The sequence below is a fragment of the Triticum urartu genome, chromosome 4A (genome assembly GCF_056163025.1).
Source record: "Triticum urartu cultivar PI428250 chromosome 4A, HENAU_Tu73, whole genome shotgun sequence".
NCBI lineage: Eukaryota > Viridiplantae > Streptophyta > Magnoliopsida > Poales > Poaceae > Triticum > Triticum urartu.
The window spans coordinates 447,605,080-447,629,235 of record NC_141876.1 but is presented as its reverse complement, the minus strand read 5'-3'; the positions used below and the strand labels follow the sequence as shown (position 1 = coordinate 447,629,235).

General features: G+C 42.4%; 1 protein-coding gene across 1 annotated transcript; it reads right to left on the bottom strand.

Annotated features, from left to right (window-relative positions):
* Positions 1–23,160: 23,160 nt before the first annotated feature.
* Positions 23,161–23,559, bottom strand: LOC147976127 (uncharacterized). Its single transcript, XM_087520742.1, has one exon. The coding sequence runs from the start codon at positions 23,557–23,559 to the stop codon at positions 23,161–23,163; it is 399 nt and encodes a 132-aa protein (XP_087376868.1).
* Positions 23,560–24,156: the final 597 nt, after the last annotated feature.

Here is a 24,156-nt window from a genome sequence, read left to right as displayed (position 1 = left end):
ATATGATATTTTCTAGAATATTTAAGAATTATTGGCGCTGAGAACACACCAGGGGGCCTCACCACCTGGCCACGAGGGTCCAGTTCGCGCCCACCCCCTTGGGGCGCGCCCCCTGCCTCGTGGATCCCACATGGCCCCCCTCCATTTATTCTTGCACCCACACACTTCGTGCTCCTCCAGAAAAATTCCTCCACCAGCTCAAACCCGAGTTCTAGCTCATCTTGCTGCCATTTTCGAGCTCCTTGCTCAAAGCTCCATTCAAAAACTGCTTTGGGGGATTGTTCTTTGGTATGTGACTCCTCCAATGGTCCAATTACTTTTTTTCTAGTGCTTTATTTATTGCAAATTCTAGCTGCCTAGGTGACCCTGTACTTGAGCCTGCATGTCAAATTTATGTGGTCAAAAGTAGTTTTAGTGCATGATATGGTCTCTAGGCACTTGTGGGAGTAGTTGCTATCAATCTTAATGAGTTTGATTCACTTTTATTTTGAGTCACCAAAAATATTTCTCATTCTTCTTTTGCTTGTTGGGAGCTTTCCCGTGTGAATAGTTTTGTTTCTTTGGGGGTTGAGAGGAGAAGACCATGATGAAAATGTTGAGTGGCTCTCATATGCACTATTGTTGATCTAACCAAGAGCCCATATTACTTTGTCTTCTCCTGTGTATTAAATGCTTGCAGATTCCAACTTAGTCCAATGCACGTGCACTATTATTATTATCCACACCGTTCGGTTGTGCAAGTGAAAGGCAATAGTGACGATATATGATGGACTGATTGAGATGAGAGAAGCTGGTATGAACTCGACCTATCTTGTTTTTGTAAATATGATTAGTTCATCGTTCCTGATTCAGCCTATTATGAATGAAACATGTTTGCAATGACAATTAGAGATTATAGTTGCTCATGCCATGCTTAATTAGCTAGGAGTTTATAATGGTTTACCTTGCGTGCCAACATGCTATTAAAATGGTTGTGATGTGGTATGATAGGGTGGTATCCTCCTTTGAACGATTCGAGTGGCTTGACTTGGCACATGTTCACTTATGTAGTTGAAACAAAATCAACATAGGCTCCACAATATTTATGTTAATGGTGAATTATATCCTACTCATGCTTGCACTCAGTGTTGATTAATTTTAATGCATGTTCATGACTGTTGTCACTCTCTAGCTGGTCGCTTCCCAGTCTCTTTCTAGCCTTCACTTGTACTAAGCGTGAATACTGCTTGTGCATCCACTTCCATAAACCCCAAAAGTTATACCATATGAGTCCACCATACCTTCCTATATGCGGTATCTACCTGCCATTCCAAGGAAATTTGTATGTGCCAAACTCTAAACCTTCAAATGAAATTATGTTTTGTATGCTCGAATAGCTCATGTATCGACTAGGGCTGTCTATATCTTCCATGCTAGGCGGGTTATTCTCAAGAGGAGTGGACTCCGCTCCTCACTCATCAGAAAATGGCTGGTAACCAGGATGCCCAGTCCCATGCTTAAATTAAAATAATTGCAAACAAAACTCCCCCAAGATTGTTGTTAGTTGGAGGCACCCGTTGTTTTGGACAAGCCATGGATTGATGTTTGTTGGTGGTGGGGGAGTATAAACTTTACCATTCTGTTTGGGAACAGCCTATAATGTGTGTAGCATGGAAGATATCGAGATCTGTCGGTTGTTATGTTGACAATGAAAGTATACCACTCAAAATATTATTCATCTCTGTTTCAAAAATCCAGCTCTGGCACCTCTACAAATCCCCGATTCCCTCTCGGAAGGGCCTATCTATTTACTTTTATGTTGAGTCATCATCCTCTCATTAAAAAGCACCAGTTGGAGAGCACCGCTATCATTTGCATGCATTACTATTAGTTTACATTGAGTATGACTATGACTAGATCTCTTTTACCATGAATTACAATGTTTAGTCAGTCCTTGAACTTCAAAGGTGCTCTCCATTTATGTTTTGCGGTCTCAGAAAGGGCTGGCAAGATACCATCTTGTTATATTGTATTATGATTGTTTTGAGAAAGTGTTGTCATCCGAGATTTATTGTTATTGCTCGCTAGTTGATTATGCTATTGATATGATTAAACATGAGACCTAAGTGTTATTGTGAATATGGTTAGTTCATAATCTTTGCTGAAAACTTGAATGCTGGATTTATGTATTTACAACAAGATCAAACAGAGTTTGTAAAAGCTTTTCTTTATCACTTTCAGTTTGTCAACTGAATTGCTTGAGGACAAGCAAAGGTTTAATCTCGGGGGAGTTGATACGTCTCAATCGTATCTAATTTTCCAAACACTTTTGACCTTGTTTTGGACTCTAACTTGCATGATTTGAATGGAACTAACCCGGACTGACGATGTTTTCAACAGAATTGCCATGGTGTTATTTTTGTGCAGAAATAAAAGTTCTCAGAATGACCTCAAACTTCACGGAGAATATTTTTGGAATTTATAAAAAATACTGGCGAAAGGTGAAGAATAGGTTTTTGCTCCCTTAGATACTGCTATCACCCCCTCCAATTCAAATGGCTGATAAATAAGAAAAGAAATTGAACGTACAGACATTGTATGATAGACAAATGTCATAATTCACATATATATTGTCTAACCAAACAGGACAGCATGACACAATTTCACATATATGATGCCTAACTAAATAGGATAGCATGACACATTTTCTGATATACGATGGATAACTTAACAAGATATAATGGCATAATTCAACATATGATGAGTATCTAAACAGGATGACATGACAAAACTATATGATATCTTTCTAACATAGGTTGGGATGGCATGGTATAATTGAAATAATTGATTCATATACTAAGCAGCTGGCACTCGCATATATGATATCTAAACTAAGCAGATGGAATTCAATATTGTGCATATGATGTCTAAACTAAGCAATGCAAGATACCATATGCATGACATGAGAAATATAAACATTGCAACTTAGAGCATACACCTCAGGTGGGATATAGGACTGGTCATGTGTCTCTGAATCCTCCTTTGAGGAGCTCCTTGTAACCATCGAGATATATGCTTACAGGGAGCTTCGTGTAACCTCTGAGGAGTGAAAACAAGGTCTTCAATGTAGGCAATGGTACCTGTTGAAGCATATATCTCGATGGTTACAGGGAGCTCCTCAGAAGAGGATTCAGAGACAGATGACCAGTCCTATATATATCTGGACGCTCATCTCAAGCTTTTGGGCTCGGCCCGAGTTTGCGGCGGCTCGGAGCGAGTCAGGCTCGTCCCGCAACACAAAAAGCCCGAACCGAGCTGCACAAGCGGGCTCGTTTTCACCTTGAGCCGAGCCAAAAGCTCGGATGGCAGAGCAGCCCAGCGCAGCCCTTAGCAAGTTAGCAAACAGCCCACCACGCTGTCTCACGCAGCCCATAGCCAGCACGCTGCCTTGGCCCAGTTATGCACATTTTCACGCCCGCGCAATACGAGAAAGAGAGAGAGAGAGAGAGCGAGAGAGAGACGCTGTACCAGCCTCCGTAGGGTTTCCTCGCCGCCGCCAGCAGCATGCCGGATGCCGACGCCGGCTCACCGCTCGTCCTCCCTTCCTCCTTCACCTCGTCGGCGTTCTCTTCCTGCTCACCACTTGCTCGCTCCCCTCATCGTCATGGCCGTGCTCTGGACCTTCTTCGCTGTGCCCGCGTACGTCCACGAGGAGCGCGGCCATCATCTTCCTCGCCTCCCGTCGGTGACCACCCATGTGGTGGCCCACATGGCAGTGACTTGGAGCACCCAGGCTTGGCGAGCCTGCCAAGCTGCACCGAGCTAGGGCAAAGCCCGGGCCGAGCTCTGTTTTGAGGCTCGCCGGAGCATTGAGCTCGGCTCGACTCGGCCCGAGGAACGACGAGCTTTGGGCAGGCTCGGCCCGAGCCAGCTCGAGTTGGCTCGCGTCTAGGTATAGTCCTATATCCCACCTGAGATGTATGCTCTAAGTTGCAATGTTTATATTTCTCATGTCATGCATATGGTGTCTTGCATTGCTTAGTTTAGACATCATATGCACAATATTGAATTCCATCTCCTTATTTTGGAGATCATACATGCGAGTGCCAGCTACTTAGTATATGAATCAATTATGTCAATTGTATCATGCCATCCTATATACTTAGACAACATTTATGTGAATAATTTATCCCAACCTATTTTAGAAAGACATCATATAGTTTTGTCATGTCATCCTGTTTAGATACTCATCATATGTTGAATTATGCCATTATATCCTGTTAAGTTATCCATCATATATCATGCTATCCTATTTAGTTAGGCATCATATATGTGAAATTGTGTCATGTTGTCCTGTTTGGTTAGACAACATATATGTGAATTACCACATCTGTCAATCATACAATGTCTGTACGTTCAATTTCTTTTCTTGTTTATCAGCCATTTGAATTGGAGGGGTTGATGGCAGTATCTATGGGAGAAAAAACCTGTTCTTCACAAAAGACAGTGCTACCCGTCGACGCAGACAGAACCATGGTTGTACTGGCCCACAAACATGCCCCACCACACATAATCGACACTCTTCCAGATTGCACACTTACACCGTTGGATAGAGAACCAGCTACAACCCATGTAACCCCAACCCCAGCGGATTGTAACCCACTTCTCGTTGACAAAGCACCATGTCCACCAAAGAGTGCCCCCACACGAGTAGTTTGTAAAGCAACTACAGTGCCCAAAGCACGAAGACCACAACAGTGAACCCAAACTCCATGTTTAAAGCAGAAGAGCAACTGTTCTCAGGTTAGATTCCATAGCTATGGTCCATACTCCTTTGCTGTTGCATCACTGTATTTACTCATACCAACTACTTTCGAATTTGAAGGATCCAATTGAAACTCCAATGGCGCAACAGGTATGTTTTAAACCTATTTCTTTAACTGGATTGATGTTCTAACTTCTTGCTCTATGTTGATTTCAGTTTCAGTTGTATAAACAGTTATGTTCTCATGTGATGCACATTACAAGTGTTTCCAATGTTGTGTAGTTTCTCACACTTATATTCTGTCTATGTTGTTGTTTCTTAAATATATATGAGTTGAACTGTGTCTCTATCTTGATTTGGCAACATAAACTAGAATGATATGGACAATACGGTGACCATAGTACATAGATATATGTTTTTTTCATGCTGTTATCCTGTCCACCTTACTACTGAACCGGTTTACCAAAATGGGTTTGGTATACTATATGCTAAACGTGTGATGTGTCTGCTTGTTTCTCTTCTAGTATGCGAATAGAATATTGGAGAAGAGAACCCCCACTATGCAATGGTAGAGAAAGTAATGCAGATAAGGTTCAAGATAGTGAGACAACCCTGTTGGTCTCCAAGAAAGGTGATAGAAACGATCTTGTAGATAGTGAGAAAACCCCACAGTCCTGCGTTGATGTAGTGTTTGAGTTACTAGCCAGTACCGCTAGCAAAAGCTCTTCGACCTCGCTGCCTGAATCACTTCAGCTTCTTTAGTCTCAGCTACAAGCTGAAAGGCATCAGTCAGCTATGATGTGGCAAGAAGCCGAAGGACTGAGGAAGTCCCTGCGGAATTCGGATGCATACTTTCTAGTGCAACAGCAAGTGCTGGAGGATATAAGCGCCAAACAAGAGAAAGTTAATAAGCTTGCTAAGCATCTTGGCAGCATTATGGGTACCCAGGATATTGTTTCTTGAGCTCTTCTGAAGTGGTTTCAGTTCTGGACTTGTTTTGATGCGGCGTTTATTTGCACTGGTCGCCAAGTTTGACAACCAGTGTATATGATATGCTGCTTTGTTCCCTATATTTGCAATGGTGGCGAATTTTGATGCCTAGTGGATGTAATATGTGTAATAGCTGTGATAGCCTAGAATAAGTTGCTTGCTTATTTATTTCCTTGTTGTCTTGTTTATTTTTTTCTTGTAGTCAGTGCAGTTCTTTTTCCGCGGTTTGCTAGTGGCCGCAATAACCTATTTTTAAAACTAGGCCACAATAACCATGGGCTACATATTTACTGTAGTTACCATGGGCTTCCTACGAGCCGTAGAAACAATGGGCCACTACTACAGGATGCTGCTAACGTGACACTGCGATCAGAGACCCCTCGACGAAACTGTGTGCGATGCAATAATCACATACGGCGGTGTAAAAAACCGTCAAAAAAGGTGCACAATGTTTGTGATGAAGGATGCATCAAACAAGGTTCAGATTTTGGTTGCGTGTGCGATGAAGGGCATACGGTTCAGTTCAATTAACTGTTTGTGATGATGAGGAATATTACAAACGGGAGCCAGATGAAGGTGTGTGTGATATACAACATACAGTTCACTCGGATGAACTGTTTGTGATTAGGCAACACAAAAGAAACGGTCAGCTAGATCAAGGTGTGTGCAATATATGGCATGCGGTTCAATCGGATAAACTGTTTGCTTTGAGCCAAGAGAACAAAAACGGTTCAATATAACAAGATGTGTGTTATACGCGGCAAAGTGGTCTGTAATCAGAAATGTGTGCGAAGACTGATAATAACACACACGATTGCTGCTAATAAGTCATGTGTGTTGTGGGTAAACGCTTGGTGGTATACAGTTGTCAGCGATTGATGAAATCATCACCGACGGGTTCCCCAGTATGCTCCGTGTGCGATGTCATTGCACACAGAACAACAGCATATGTACTTATAACTTATAAGGACTTGATTCCATAAACAGATTGAACATCCAATTACATATGTGGCTAGTACACTCACGACCTTTGCACACACCAAAGTATGTTCCAAAATGCCTAGGAAACTCAAATAATGTATTAAAAGGCAAAACAAACTATGAATAATTTCATATTTTTAGGACGATGCTACTATAGATGCATGTTGCCTCTGTAAAATAAATCAAGGCAGGAAGAGACAGTGTATGTCGTTTCACACACATAGGTGACAAGGTCCCTCTCAGAACCATGAGCCTTTTTGAGAGAAGCTCCGGTTTGTAAGAAGTTTGTACCAAAACTTGTCCCAAATTGGACTAATTTTTTACCACAGCATGATGGTGCTATGTCATAACACCATGCCAAGTTCTATAATTTTGAGGCGAGTTTTGGATTTACAGTAATTTTAAAACCGGGATAGGCTTTTTCATCATGGGTAAAAAATGACAAATCCAAATTTGTCACTACCATGCAGCTTTTCTTATTAAGAATTACAACCCATTTGGTGTGCTGGCTGAAAATAAGTTTGTGGGTGCTGGTGGGCGCTAAGAACTTGCGGTTCTGTAATGAACAAAGATCTCAAGGATCTCGCGAGAGTGGGGCTCTTTCCCTATATTGTGAATGCTTATAATATTTATGTCCTAATTAAAGAAATGGCAAGCCATTGGCCCAGTATGAAAGAAAATGTGGGTCAAACCCTAGTGGAAAAGGGCAACAATGTCTAGCTCCAGCTTACAAAAGGTACAAAAGCACAAGGATTAATTGTTCATCGGGTTTACACATAACCCAGATTGAATAGGACAATGACAGCTAACTCAACCAAAGTTTTCGACAGTTACAATCCAATGGATCAATATGATCCATAAAATCAAGATCCCAATACAATAATTCTACTGCTCCATGATGACCACATGCTGTTGTAAATAGAAGCCGAACACGATCAGAAGCCCTTAGGTCCACCTGAAACTTCTTTTTATGCTCTTCAACACTTGCAGCCGTGAGTAATTTCTTGTTAAAAAACTTAATCCACACAGACAATAGTGCCCTCACATTCAACATAAAGAATCTGACAAAGCTAGTGTTTGCACTGTTGGATGAATATCGTTCCAGCGTTACTGTCTTCAAACGAATGTCATGAGACCTGAGAAAATCCCCGTGCTTCATCAACCATCGATTGGTTATACCTTTTTCTCCATGTGTTGTTGCCTAAATAGAGATGAAGATTGAGAACAGTTAATGTCTAAAAAAAGATTATGTTGAAAGAGTGATAGCTGAACGATTAATTATAGTACATTATATGGGCTTTCAATGTGCGTGAAATCATCACCTTTATATACAAATTCTGTAGACATGGAAAGCATTGCAGCAAGGCAATAATGATGTTGAGATCAAAACACCACATACTGATATATAAGGTCTTGACAGAATCCACCACCACTGATAGGATGGACAAGCACTTCATTGAGCACAGAACATAATATTAGCACGGAAAGTGTACTCCAAGATGATACTTAACTTATGCGCACAAATGAAAAATGCAAATTACAAAAGTGTACGTGAATAATATATAGTACCTCAGTAGGTGTGGAGGAAAACACCATCTCGAACCATTTAAACGGATCACGAATTGCACCCAGGGTCTCCAATTTAGGCGTAGAGACCACATTTATTTGCTTAGGTTCATAACAACAATCAAGGACCAACCTTTGGAGTGAATGGGCATCTTCGATGATGAGCTCCTGTCCTTCAAAACTAATTCGAATGCTTACAAGGTGAGGCGACTTTACTTTGAGACAAGGGATATCGATTCCTGCTCCAAAAACAAGCACCAAACGCTCCAGTGCAGGGCAGCTGGAGTGGATGATGCTGTGTAGTGAGGCCTCTGACAGATGAATCAACACAAGCGCAAGTTTTTTAGCAGTGACAGTCGAAGCATTTGTACCAGATTGTCTGCTAGATGGCACCGGGTCAAGGTGGCAGTGCAAAGAGAGGAGGAAAACCATGATATGGGCATCGGTAGTGAGGGCACAAATGCAGCTATTGGTGGTAACCTATCGCTATAGTAATGGTAGAACTCAAGCTACTGGAGTTTATCGAATTGATGGGATGTCAGCCAGGAGGCCACCATACAGGGTATGTCCAGCAGGTAGCATGCCGAGATGCAGATGCGTTGAACGGAGCCCCCGTGGGAGGAGCTGATAGCTTTGGGGAGTTCAGAATCATCATCGACAGATAGCCGACGGCAGCCGAGATTAAGAGGCTCGGTGCGCCACAGAGATGCGAGGACTTGTGTGCGGTGATACGTCTCCAACATATCTATAATTTTTGATTGCTCCATGCTATATTATCTACTGTTTTGGACATTATTGGGCTTCACTTTTATATTATTTTTGGGACTAACCTATTAACCGGAGGTCCAGCCCAGAATTGCTGTTTTTTTTGCCTATTTTAGGGTTTCGAAGAAAAGGAATATCAAATGGAGTCCAAACGGAATGAAACCTTCGGAAACGTGATTTTCTCATCAGATAAGATCCAGGAGACTTGGACCCTCCGTCAAGAAAGCCATGAGGCGGTCACGAGGGTGGAGGGCGCCCCCCTAGGGCGCGCCCCCTGCCTCGTGGGCCCCTCGAAGCTCCACCGACGTACTTCTTCCTCCTATATATATCCACGTACCCCCAAACAATCAGAGACAGAGCCGAAAACCTAATTCCACCGCCGCAACTTTCTGTATCCACGAGATCCCATTTTGGGGCCTGTTCCGGAGCTCCGCCGGAGGGGGCATCGATCACGGAGGGCTTCTACATCATCATCCAAGCCCCTCCGATGAAGTGTGAGTAGTATACTTCAGACCTACGGGTCCATAGTTAGTAGCTAGATGGCTTCTTCTCTCTTTTTGGATCTCAATACAATGTTCTCCCCCTCTCTCGTGGAGATCTATTCGATGTAATCTTCTTTTTGCGGTGTGTTTGTTGAGAACGATGAATTATGGGTTTATGATCAAGTCTATCTATGAATAATATTTGAATCTTCTCTGAATTCTTTTTTGTATGATTGGTTATCTTTTCAAGTCTCTTCGAATTATCAGTTTGGTTTGGCCTACTAGATTGGTCGTTCTTGCCATGGGAGAAGTGCTTAGCTTTGGGTTCGATCTTGCGGTGTCCTTTCCCAGTGACAGAAGGGGCAGCAAGGCACGTATTGTATCTTTGCCGTCGAGGATAACAAGATGGGTTTTTTTATCATATTGCATGCAACTATCCCTCTACATCATGTCATCTTGCTTAAGGCGTTACTCTGTTTTTAACTTAATACTCTAGATGCATGCTGGATAGCGGTCGATGAGTGGAGTAATAGTAGTAGATGCAGAATCGTTTCGGTCTACTTGTCTCGTACGTGATGCATATATACATGATCATACCTAGATATTCTCATAACTATGCTCAATTCTGTCAATTGCTCAACAGTAATTTGTTCACCCATCATAGAATACTTATGCTCTTGAGAGAAGCCACTAGTGAAACCTATGGCCCCCGGGTCTCTTTCTCATCATATCAATCTCCATCACTTTATTATTTCTTTGCTTTTACTTTGCCTTTTACTTTTTTACTTTGCATCTATATACCAAAAATACCAAAAATATTATTTATCATCTCTATCAGATCTCACTTTCGTAAGTGACCGTGAAGGGATTGACAACCCCTAAGCGCGTTGGTTGCGTTGAGCTATTGTTTTTGTGTAGGTACGAGGGACTTGTGCGTAGCCTCCTATTGGATTGATACCTTGGTTCTCAAAAACTGAGGGAAATACTTACACTACTTTGCTGCATCATCCTCTCCTCTTCGGGGAAATCCAACGCAGTGCTCAAGAGGTAGCAAGAAGAATTTCTGGTGCCGTTGCCGGGGAGTCTGCGCAAAAGTCAACATACCAAGTACCCATCACAATCGTTATCTCCCGCATTACATTATTTGCCATTTTCCTCTCGTTTTCCTCTCCCCCCAATTCACCCTTGCCATTTTATTCGCCCTCTCTCTATCTATCCTCCCTCTCCCTCTCTATTTGCCTCTTTTTGCCCGTTTGCCTTTTGTTTGCTTGTGTGTTAGTTTGCTTGTTTGTCGTGATGGCTCAAGATAATACTAAATTGTGTGACTTCACCAATACCAACCACAATGATTTCCTTAGCACTCTGATTGCTCCTCTTACCGATGTTGAATCTTGTGAAATTAATACTGCTTTGCTGAATCTTGTCATGAAAGATCCGTTCTCCGGACTTCCTAGTGAAGATGCCGCTACCCATCTTAATAGCTTCGTTGATTTGTGTGACATGCAAAAGAAGAAAGATGTCGATAATGATATTGTTAAATTGAAGCTATTCCCTTTTTCGCTAGAGATCGTGTTAAAGCTTGGTTTTCGTCTTTGCCTAAAAATAGTATTGATTCATGGAACAAGTGCAAAGATGCTTTTATCTCTAAGTATTTTCCTCCCGCTAAGATCATCTCTCTTAGAAACGATATTATGAATTTTAAGCAACTTGATCATGAACATGTTGCACAATCTTGGGAGAGAATGAAATTAATGATACGTAATTGCCCTACTCATGGTTTGAATTTGTGGATGATTATACAAAAATTTTATGTCGGATTGAATTTTGCTTCTAGAAATCTTTTAGATTCGGCTGTGGGAGGCACTTTTATGGAAATCACTTTAGGAGAAGCTAGTAAACTCCTAGATAATATAATCGTTAATTATTCTCAATGGCATACTGAAAGATCTACTAATAAAAAGGTGCATGCGATAGAAGAAATTAATGTTTTGAGTGGAAAGATGGATGAACTTATGAAATTATTTGCTAATAAGAGTGTTTCTTCTGATCCTAATGATGTGCCCTTGTCTACTTTGATTGAGAATAATAATGAATCTATGGATGTGAATTTTTTTGGTAGGAACAATTTTGCTAACAATGCGTATAGAGGAAATTTCAATCCTAGGCCTTATCCTAGTAATCCCTCTAATAATTATGGAAATTCCTACAACAATTCTTATGGAAATTATAATAAGATTCCCTCTGATTTTGAATCTAATATTAAATAATTTATTTCTTCGCAAAAGAATTTTAATGCTATGATTGAAGAAAAATTGCTTAAGATTGATGATTTGGCTAGGAACGTTGATAGAATTGCTCTTGATGTTGATTCTTTGAAACTTAGATCTATTCCACCTAAGCATGATATCAATGAGTCTCTCAAAGCCATGAGAATTTCCATTGACGAGTGCAAAGAAAGAACCGCTAGGATGCGTGCTAAGAAAGATGCCTTTATAAAAGCGTGTTCTTCTATTTCCTATGAAAATAATGATGAAGATCTAAAAGTTATTGATGTGTCCCCTATTAAATCTTTGTTTTGCAATATGAATCTTGATAATGATGGTACTGAATATGATCCACCCTTACCTAGAAGGCGTTCTAAGAATTCAGAATTTGTTGATCTTGATGCTAAATTTGATAAAAGTGGGATTGAAGAAATTAAAACCCTAGATGTTGCTAAACCCACTATTATGGATTTCAAGGAATTTAATTATGAAAATTTCTCTTTAATTGATTGTATTTCCTTATTGCAATCCGTGCTAAAATCTCCTCACGCTTATAGTCAAAATAAAGCGTTTACTAAACATATCGTTGATGCCTTGATACAATCTTATGAAGAAAAACTTGAATTGGAAGTTTCTATCCCTAGAAAACTTTATGATGAGTGCGAACCTACTATTAAAAATAGAATTAAAAATTATGATTTTTATGCTTTGTATGATTTGGGTGCTAGTGTCTCTACTATTCCCAAAACTTTGTGTGATTTGCTAGATTTCCGTGATTTTGATGATTGCTCTCTAAACTTGCATCTCGCGGATTCCACTATTAATAAACATATGGGAAGAATTAATGATGTTATTATTGTTTCAAATAGGAATTATGTGCCCGTAGATTTTATCGTTCTTGATATAGATTGCAATCCTTCTTGCCCTATTATTCTCGGTAGACCTTTCCTTAGAACGGTTGGTGCAATTATTGATATGAAGGAAGGGAATATTAGATTCCAATTTCCATTAAAAAAGGGCATGGAACACTTTCCTAGAAAGAAAATAAAATTACCATATGAATCTATCATGAGAGCCACTTATGGATTGCCTACCAAAGATGGCAATACCTAAATCTATTCTTGCTTGTTACGCCTAGCTAGGGGCGTTAAACGATAGCGCTTGTTGGGAGGCAACCCAATTTTATTTTTATTCCTTGATTTTTGCTCCTGTTTAGTAATAAATAAATTATTTAGCCTCTGTTTTGGTTGTGTTTTTTGTGTTTAATTAGTGTTTGTGCCAAGTAGAACCGTTGGGAAGACTTGGGGAAAGTCTTGTTGTACTTGCTGTAAAAAACAGAAACTTTAGCGCTCACGAGAACTGCTGTCATTTTTATTTGGAGAGTGATATTTAGTTAATTATTTTTTAATATTATTAATAGATAAATTCCTCACGTCCATAAATTTATTTTAGAATTTTTGGGGTTCCAGATCTTGCGCTAGCTACAGATTACTACAGACTGTTCTGTTTTTGAGAGATTCTGTTTTTCGTGTGTTGTTTGCTTATTTTGATGAATCTATGGCTAGTAAAATAGTTTATAATCCATAGAGAAGTTGGAATACAGTAGGTATAACACCAATATAAATAAATAATGAGTTCATTACACTACCTTGAAGTGTTCTTTTGTTTTCTTTCGCTAACGGAGCTCACGAGAATTTCTACTTTAAGTTTTGTGTTGTGAAGTTTTCAAGTTTTGGGTAAAGATTTGATGGATTATGGAACAAGGAGTGGCAAGAGACTAAGCTTGGGGATGCCCATGGCACCCCCAAGATAATCTAAGGAGACTTAAAAGGCAAAGCCTGGGGATGCCCCGGAAGGAATCCCCTCTTTCGTCTACTTCTATCGGTAACTTTACTTGGAGCTATATTTTTATTCACCACATGATATGTGTTTTGCTTGGAGCGTCTTTTATGATTTGAGTCTTTGCTTATTAGTTTACCACAATCATCCTTGCTGTACACACCTTTTGAGGGAGCCATACATAATTTGTAATTTGATAGAATACTCTATATGCTTCACTTATATCTTTTGAGTTATATAATTTTGCTCTAGTGCTTCACTTATATCTTTTAGAGCACGGTGGTGGATTTGTTTTATAGAAACTATTGATCTCTCATGCTTCACTTAGATTATTCTAAGAGTCTTAATAGCATGGTAATTTTCTTAATAATAAATATGCTTGGTATTCAAGATTTTTAAAACTTTCTTTTGAGTGCGTTGAATACTAAGAAAAAAATTGATGCTTGATAATTGTTTTGAGATATGAGTATGGTGATATTAGAGTCATGCTAGTTGAGTCGTTGTGAATTTGAGAAATGCTTGTGTTCAAGTTTGTGATTCCCGTAGCATGCACGTATGGTGAACCGTTATGTGATGAAGTCAGAGCATGATTTATTTATTGATTGTCTTCCTTATGAGTGGCGGTCGGAGACGAGCGATGGTCTTTTCCTACCAATCTATCCCCCTAGGATCATGCACATAATACTTTGCTTTGATAACTTGTAGATTTTTGCAATAAGTATATGAGTTCTTTATGACTAATGTTGAGTCCATGGATTATAAGCACTTTCCTTCCTTCCACCATTGCTAGCATCTCTAATACCGCGCACTTTTCGCCGATATCATACACCCACCAAATACCTTCCTCAAAAAAGCCACCATACCTACCTATCATGGCATTTCCATAGCCATTCCGAGATATATTGCCATGCAACTTTCCATCGTTCCATTCATTATGACACGCTCCATCATTGTCATATTGCTAGCATGATCATGTAGTTGACATCGTATTTGTGGCAAAGCCACCGTTCATAATTCTTTCATACATGTAACTCATGATTCATTGCATATCCCGGTACACCGCCGGAGGCATTCATATAGAGTCATATTTTGTTCTAAGTATCGAGTTGTAATTGTTGAGTTGTAAGACAAATAAAAGTGTGATGATCATCATTTTTAGAGCATTGTCCCAAGTGAGGAAAGGATGATGGAGACTATGATTCCCCCACATGTTGGGATGAGACTCCGGACGAAAAATAATAAAAAAAGAGGCCAAAAAAAGAGAAGGCCCAATAAAAAAATGAGAGAAAAAGAGAGAAGGGACAATGTTACTATCCTTTTACCACACTTGTGCTTCAAAGTAGCACCATGATATGATCTTCATGATAGAGAGTCTCTCATTCTGTCACTTTCATATACTAGTGGGAACTTTTCATTATAGAACTTGTCTTGTATATTCCAATGATGGGCTTCCTCAAATTGCCCTAGGTCTTCGTGAGCAAGCGAGTTGGAGTCACACCCACTTAGTTTCTTTTGTTGAGCTTTCATATACTTATAGCTATAGTGCATCTGTTGCATGGAAATCCCTACTCACTCACATTGATATCTATTGATGGGCATCTCCATAGCCCGTTGATACGCCTAGTTGATGTGAGACTATCTTCTCCCTTTTTGTCTTCTCCACAACCACCATTCTATTCCACATATAGTGCTATATCCATGGCTCATGCTCATGTATTGCGTGAAGATCGAAAAAGTTTTGAAAATGACAAAAGTATGAAACAATTGCTTGGCTTGTCATCGGGGTTTTGCAAGATTTAAATACTTTGTGTGGTGAAGATAGAGCATAGCCAGACTATATGATTTTGTAGGGATAGCTTTCTTTGACCATGTTATTTTGAGAAGACATAATTGCTTTATTAGTATGCTTGAAGTATTTTTATTTTTATGTCAACATGAACGTTTGTCTTGAATCTTTTGAATCTGAATATTCATACCACAATTAAGAAGATTTACATTGAAATTATGCCAAGTAGTACCCCCGCCTCAAAAATTCTGTTTTTATCATTTATCTACTCGAGGACGAGCAGGAATTAAGCTTGGGGATGCTTGATACGTCTCCAATGTATCTATAATTTTTGAATGCTCCATGCTATATTATCTACTGTTTTGGACATTATTGGGCTTTATTATCCACTTTTATATTATTTTTGGGACCAACCTATTAATCGGAGGCCCAGCCCAGAATTGCTGTTTTTTGCCTGTTTTAGGGTTTCGAAGAAAAGGAATATCAAACGGAGTCCAAACGGAATGAAACCTTAGGAAACATAATTTTCTCATCATATAAGATCCAAGAGACTTGGACCCTCCGTCAAGAAAGTCACGAGGCGCTCACGAGGGTGGAGGGCCCCCCCTAGGGCGTGCCCCCCTGCCTCGTGGGCCCCTCGAAGCTCCACCGACGTACTTGTTCCTCCTATATATATCCACGTACCCCCAAACGATCAGAGACGGAGCCAAAAACCAAATTCTACCACCGCAACTTTCTGTATCCACGAGATCCTAGCTTGGGGCCTGTTTCGAAGCTCCGCCGGAGGGGGCATCGATCATGGAAGGCTTCTACATCATCATCCAAGCCCCTCCGATGAAGTGTGAGTAGTTTACTTTAGACCTACGGGTCCATAGTTAGTAGCTAGATGGCTTCTTCTCTCTTTTTGGATATCAATACAATGTTCTCCCCCTCTCTCATGGAGATCTATTCGATGTAATCTTCTTTTTGCGGTGTGTTTGTTGAGACCGATGAATTGTGGGTTTATGATCAAGTCTATCTATGAATAATATTTGAATCTTCTCTGAATTCTTTTATGTATGATTGGTTATCTTTGCAAGTCTCTTCGAATTATCAGTTTGGTTTGGCCTACTAGATTGGTTGTTCTTGCCATGGGTGAAGTGCTTAGCTTTGGGTTCGATCTTGCGGTGTCCTTTCCCAGTGATAGAAGGTGTAGCAAGGCATGTATTGTATCGTTGCCATCGAGGATAACAAGATGGGGTTTTTATCATATTGCATGAAACTATCCCTCTACATCATGTCATCTTATTAAGGCGTTACTCTGTTTTTAACTTAATACTCTAGATGCATGCTGGATAGCGGTCGATGAGTGGAGTAATAGTAGTAGATGTAGAATCGTTTCGGTCTACTTGTCTCGGACGTGATGCCTATATACATGATCATACCTAGATATTCTCATAACTATGCTCAATTCTGTCAATTGCTCAACAGTAATTTGCTCACCCACCATAGAATACTTATGCTCTTGAAAGAAGCCACTAGTGAAACCTATGGCCCCCGGGTCTCTTTCTCATCATATCAATCTCCATCACTTTATTATTGCTTTGCTTTTACTTTGCCTTTTACTTTTTACTTTGCATCTCTATACCAAAAATACCAAAAATATTATTTATCATCTCTACCAGATCTCACTTTCGTAAGTGACCATGAAGGGATTGACAACCCCTAAGCGCGTTGGTTGCATTGAGCTATTGTTTTTGTGTAGGTACGAGGGACTCGTGCGTAGCCTCCTGCTGGATTGATACCTTGGTTCTCAAAAACTGAGGGAAATACTTACGCTACTTTGCTGCATCATCCTCTCCTCTTCGGGGAAATCCAACACAGTGCTCAAGAGGTAGCATGCGGCAGCCATCCTTCGTGGGGAGAACGGAGATGATCTTCCAAAGGATGTCGACCGGGTGATCGCTGATGCGGTCCGTCGGAGATTCTACTAGTTCCTCAGTTCCAGGGGGCGCTTCTGGCCGCCCAGCCGGGTCCAAGATCTACATCCAGCGGCAGTGCTAGACGGAGGCTCATCTATGTACATACCAATATGAAAGAAAAATGTCATAACATGTAGCACATTCGAAATCAATTCTCGAGACCAGGAAGAAAAAAGGCACAAACATATATGGAGGTGACTGACCGGTTTTCCGTCAGAGTCGCAGTTGTTGCCGGAGTTGTTGTTGACCTCCGGCTCCAGCTGGGGGGCACGACGGTGCCGATGAATTCAAGGTCATGCTGCTGCCCGCGCGAGACCTCGTCGGCAGCGACGGAAACCTCTATGGCCAGCTTGACGCATTGTGCGGGTGCTTCACCAGTCCCAGCGTCGCCACTCCTTCCGATGGTGCGCTTCGTCGGCATTGTCATACAATCCGGAGTCCAGACGTCGGTGACCACTGTGGACCGGGGGTGCGGCCGCCTATTATGGCTGGCGGCTCGGGCGTGCAATTAATACAGACCAATGGGAGCGAGGCATGCTGCGGTCAAAAGTTGTTTTGCCTCCTGGTGAGCCTGTGCGGCGGACGTATGCAATTCCTACCATCATTTCACATAACTACACGCATGCCTCCCCGTCAATACACACACTTGCACACACGCCTCCTGATATGCCTGCATGGCGGACTGCTCGCATGCATCCCGTCAACTGACGCCTGCTCGCATGGCACACGGGGCATGTGGCAGCACATATATTTTTTGGTTTATTTTCGACTGCTTTACTGCTTCACTGAACCATTTGCGTTGAAGAGATGCACAAATCATGCGTTGAACTTCTCGCACGCTTCCCGGTGAACCTGCGCACCGGACGAGTTTTGGATTAACTAGAATTTAAAAACCAGGCATCTCAATATTTTGCCGGCAATCAACGGTGCCCCGGTGTTTGAAATTCATTCCCATTTCTTGCATGGGACCTAAGCATGCACCCAATGACACATATTTGATTTTTCAACCAATTTATATGCATTGGAGCATGTGTGTGGGGACCCCGACTCATAAGTCGTGATCACCGAATGCACGTGTACAGTGATCCCAGAGATCAATGCTCACTGAACACACAGAAGCTGAATAACAAGAGTCTTACATCCATACATATCGTCTTACACAAATTTTGACCATTATGGTCAAGTCTTACATAGATAAAGCCCAAGGGCTGAATACCAAATAAACTTAAGCAGTGGAAATTCTTCGTCGATAAGTAGAACCCATGCCATCTGCCTTAACCCTACAGGCATTCTGACTGGGAAACGTCCTAGTTCGCATGTTTGTCTTCAAAGAACTCTTCTTTGAACTCCTGTTCTTCCATGCCTGGCCAATTAAATAACCAGTGGCAAGCCAATGAGTACTTTGAATGTACTCGCAAGCAACCCATGTTTTGGTTCAAGGTACAACAATGCATGCTATAGGTAAATCTTTGCGGAAAGCTAGTTTTGAGTGCAATGACATGTTCAACAACTTGTAAGACATGCATAAGGAGAATTCAAGTAACCATGAGGGCAGGTTACAGATATCAACATAAATAGAGTGGGCATCAACCCAACTCAGTCATGTCAACTCCCTTGACTTGACCCAAGTAGCTCTTCCCACTTATCCAAACACACACACACACACACTGGTTTGCAAACATGTGGACGTAGTTTAAGCAGCACCGTCCAACTGTCCTTGACCGTGGACACGGCTATTCGAATAGTTTTACACTCTACAGAGGTTGCACACTTTACCCACAAGATCCGGGGAGCTTCCGTGTCATCCATGACCCGCGGTACCTCAAGTACCCGGGGTAAGCACCCGATCACAATCTTTCCCTAGACGACACTAACATGGAGTCCACTCGATTGGTAGTAACCCCCGTGCCCAACATTTCACAACTTTAAAAATGGTGGAGCCTCGCTCCCATATTCATCACATACCACTGGCACGGGGTACCAACGGTGTGTCCGGTGCCCCATAAAAATGTTCTTGGCCGCCCTACCTGGCACGGCCCCGTCCCGAGAGAGCGCGCCAACTACTCTCCCATCACTAGTAATGCGGGCTCCAAGCTAGTATCGGCCTAGGTAATCAATAATGCCCTTTCCCATACAAGGGTAGAGTGGTTGCGCATGTAAGGTTGGGACAGTCGACAAATCTTAAATCTAATCCGCTTTTGAAAACAACACACACACCAGGTATACCACTTCGTCATCAAGTGGTTACCCATCTCATTATCTCCCTCGGGCATAAGTGGCACCCGACGGGGTTTTGAAAAGTCTTTTGAAAATACCTTGTCTCCATCACTATGCACATTCCCGTCCCTTTTTACGTAGCAACTACTTTAGCATCCTATATACTCCCACCGGCATAACCCTCATAAGAAGGTAGGGTCATGCACAATGCAAGTATCAAAAAGGAGGAAATGGAGGCAACCCACCAAAGTGGCTACCATCTCATCATGATTCCAATGCAACAATAATAAAGTGCTATATGAAATGCATAAAAAGGGTTTCATAGGCATGGTCAAAGGGCTACTTGCCTGTTTTAACAAAGTCTTCGAGGTCTTCAAATATCTCTGGTCCAACTCCAAGCATTTCGTCTACTTCGTCAACTATCGTTGAAAGCAACCATAATGAGCAACACAACAAGGCAGAAAACAAAAGTGCTCTAAAAACATTAATTTGACTTTTCTAGGACATCTCTGGTTATACGAAAAATAACCAGAGTGGTTTCATTGGAATTGGGTCAGTGGATATTTCTAAACATTTTGATATGATGGAATCAAGGGGTTTATGGGTTTGCAAGAAGTGTGCAGAAACATATTTTTGAAAAATGAGCAAAGGCACCCATTTAACAAACCATGATTTTAGAATCATCTAGGAGTTGGTCTCACTGGATTTGGAGTTCAAATGATTTTCCTATGAAATTACAAAGTTGACAAATATGAGGAAATGGCTCATTATTTTGTGTGGTATAGAAAGTATTAATAAAAATGTCCATAAACTAAGTTATGAACTTAGAAGCGTCTATGAATTTGAATCATGGCATTTGGATCAAATTTGAGCCCTCTGTGATTTTCTAAAGTTTATGACAGAAATGGAAAAGTAAGATTTCATAAACATTTGTGAAGGAAATGTTTCTGGAAAAATGTGCAAATTGCACCCTGTGATAGAGAATGAATTTATGAACTAGTAGAAATTTGAATCATCGAATTTGGGCAGGGAATGAATGAACTATGGATTTTAGAAACTCACTGGAAAAGAATAAAAAGAAATATAAGGCATTACCCTTATCCTGTGCACCAGCGAGAGATAGCCATGGGCCGGCCCAGCTGCTCGGCCGCGCGGGCGACAGGGGCAACGTCGAAGGCGGCTTTGCGGGGGTGCGCCTTCGCGCAGGGGAGGCGGATCCGGCCGAAGCCGTTTCCACTTAAACGGACGGGCCCGCCCGCTGGGTCGCTAACGTGTGGGCCAAACGGCTAGTCGTCTTCCTCCTCCCGCGCGCGCTCTGGCCACGAGTAGGAGCAGCTCCCGCCGGTGATTTCCGGGGCTACACAGCGCCCCCGGCGACGTTCTGCCCACCGGCGTGACCAGCGCAGAGAGGCGCTTCCAGCCACTGGTCGCACGCATGCCGGGGAGGACCTGGTCAAGGAGAGCGCCGTCCGTGGCGGACGTGGCCGACCACGATGGCGGCACTGGTGCTACAAGGCAGCGGAGCAGAGGGATAAGTGGTGAGGGGTTCCGTTGTGGTCAGGGGGGTCGTCTAGTGGAGAAAGGAGGGAAGGAGGAGGCCTCATTTGCGGGAATTTGAGGGAAGGCCGGTGGCTCGGCTTTGGCCATGGACGAGGTTGGAGGGCGCGAGGAAGGGAGTGGGTTGGTCCAGGGGATGCACGAGAGGGAGAGAAGGCCAAAGGAGTAGAGAGGGGGCTCGGGGATGGCCTTAAGTAGAAGGGGGCGAGGTGCACCGTGGACGGTGCGCCGGCGAGGTCATTGCCGTTGCTAGGGGTCACGGGGGTTGGCGTGTGCGTGTCCGCGGCGTTTGTAGAGATGGTCTACGGCCAGGGGAAGGGAGAGAAGGAGCGGGGAGAGCTCCGGGTGGAGCCACGAGCTCGCACGGCATTGGCGGGCTCGGGCGGCTCTGGGCACGCGCGGCATGGGCAAGACAGAGGGGGAAAGGAGGGGGCCAGCACGGTGGCGTGTTGCGAACGTCGAGGCACCTCGACTGGCGCAAGAGGGAGGCTCAAGGTGGTCGGGGGACGCGGCGTCAACGGTCGCCTACTCTGCCTCGCGCTCCAGAGCGCGTCTTTGGCCGGCATCCGCGGCTTTTCCGCGTGCACTCGCGCGTCCACTTGTGTCTAGTGGCTGCAGGTGGGAGTAAACAATGGGGAGGGAGGCTTTGGATGCTCTGCAACTTGCCAGGAGTGGGAGAGAGATGAGAAAGGGAGGGAAAAGTGGCTGTCCAGAGAAGAAAAATGGGGTACTACCCCCCCTTAATCATGGCTCCTCGGGCAGGGAAAGATGCCGGCGGTTAGAGGAGGACCAGATGAGGCTGTGGGAAAAAGTTGAGATCATGGAGATTTGTGGAAATGTACAAAACATGCATTTTAAGTTTCTGCCAGAAGGTGTTTGATGTAGGTTTGGGCAAGAAAATGGACTTCCCTTGTCATGAGGCTCGACAGGGTCAAATGGCATGAGAAAATAAGAGGTTCCACCAAGATTGAGTTCATTTGGGCAAAGTTGCCAATGCAACTTTTGTAAATCCTAGAAATCAACAGAAATGGACTTTCCAAGATTTACTTATGCAAATCCATTCTCCTTGATGCACCACTTGGTGTAGTGTCATCATTTGAGGATTTTAACATGTCCACAAAAATTCAGATCAAAAGGACACACTTGGCAATGTAGAGTTGTTCAAACTTGGATCTGGACAAAGAGGGTTTTGTGGCACTTTTGTGAACCAAAGTTATTTTGATTGATATGAAACTTTGCAAGATCATCACATTATGAATATGTGACTTGCTAGAATTTTCCTGGATTTATTCGAAAATATTTCTTATAGAAATATTTCAAATATTTGAAATGAGCTAAAATAGTTTTGGAGGGTTTTGTCAATATTTTGACCATGACCATGTGTTGAAACTCATATATATGGACAATATATGTCCACTGAGCTTCCCTGATTTTTCTCAAATATTTTTGAAGCTTTAAAATAATTTTAACCTATTAAAGACCATTTCTTGCCTAAAGAAAAAGCCTTTAAATAAAATAGGAAAATAACTTTTAAAATTATATTTTTGTGGTTTCTGGGTGTCCTATATCTAATAGGAGTCAAATATATTTTTGGAAAGATTTTTACTGCCCTGAATTAAGTACTTGCAGTACAAACCTCAATTCAGGGGTTTTTGGAAAACTAATTTTTGAAAATACTATTTGGCCAAATTATTTTTATGTCCTATACACATGGCATGATCATTGGTTCGAGGGTTTGGAGCAAGGAGGTGAAGTATAGGAGTTGGAGGATTTATTTGATTTTTAGAGCACTTGCAAACAACAGACAAAATCCAATCAAGGCAAGGCCCAAAATACTCAAAAGTTTTTGTCAAACCACATTTTATCATGATTTATTAGCTTAAGTGTTGTGGCATGAAAATCAGGGTGTGACAGGCCTACCCCCCTTACAAGAATCTCGTCCCCGAGATTCCCAGACTAGGCGCGGAAAGGGATACAGAAACTTGGATCTGGGGTAGTCTTCAAATCCTCATGTTGCTTCTGCTTCAGTGTGGTTGCTCCACTGGACCTTGAAGTACTTGATGGTGCGGCTTCGAGTGCGTCGCTCAGCCTCATTCAAAATGCAGATGGGCCTCTCACGGTAAGTCAAATCAGGCTGAAGGTCAATGGCTTGGTGATTGATGTCCTTGTAAAGATCAGGCTTGTTTGGAACCTGGAGACACTTCCGGAGTTGTGACACATGGAATACGTGGTGCACATCAGATAGTTCAGGTGGCAGATCCAACTGGTAAGCCACTTCTCCTCGTCGGTCAGTGATCTTGAAGGGGCCGATGTATCTTGGGGCGAGCTTTCCTTTGACATGGAAGCGTTGGGTTCCCTTGAGAGGTGTGACCCGGAGATAGACATGGTCTCCAACTCGGAAGTTCATGTCTCTACAATGTGAGTCAGCGTAGCTCTTCTTCCTTGACTTGGCAGTCTTCAAATGCTCTCTGACAAGTTGGACTTGATCTTCTGCTTCACGGAGGATATCGGACCCAAAGACTAGTCCTTCTCCGGTCTCTGACCAATTGGAGGGGTGTGCGGCACTTCCGTCCGTTTAACACCTCAAATGGTGCCATCTGAAGGTCTGACTGATAACTGTTGTTGTAGGAGAACTCGGCGAAAGGGAGGCAATCTTCCCACCTAGCTCCATATGCTAAGACATAGGCTCGAAGCATGTCTTCGAGTATCTGATTCACTCGTTCTATCTGACCTCCGGTCTGTGGGTGGAAAGCAGTGCTGAAGGACAACTTGGTCCCCATGGCCTCTTGGAACTTCTTCCAGAACCTTGAGGTAAACTGGGTTCCTCGGTCTGACACGATCTCCTTGGGAACACCATGAAGGCTTATGATTCTGTTGATGTAGAGGCTGGCTAGCTGGTTTCCCTTGTAAGTCGTTTTGACAGGAATGAGATGGGCTACTTTGGTCAAATGGTCGACTATGACCCAGATGGAGTCATGTCCCTTATTTGACCTGGGTAATCCAG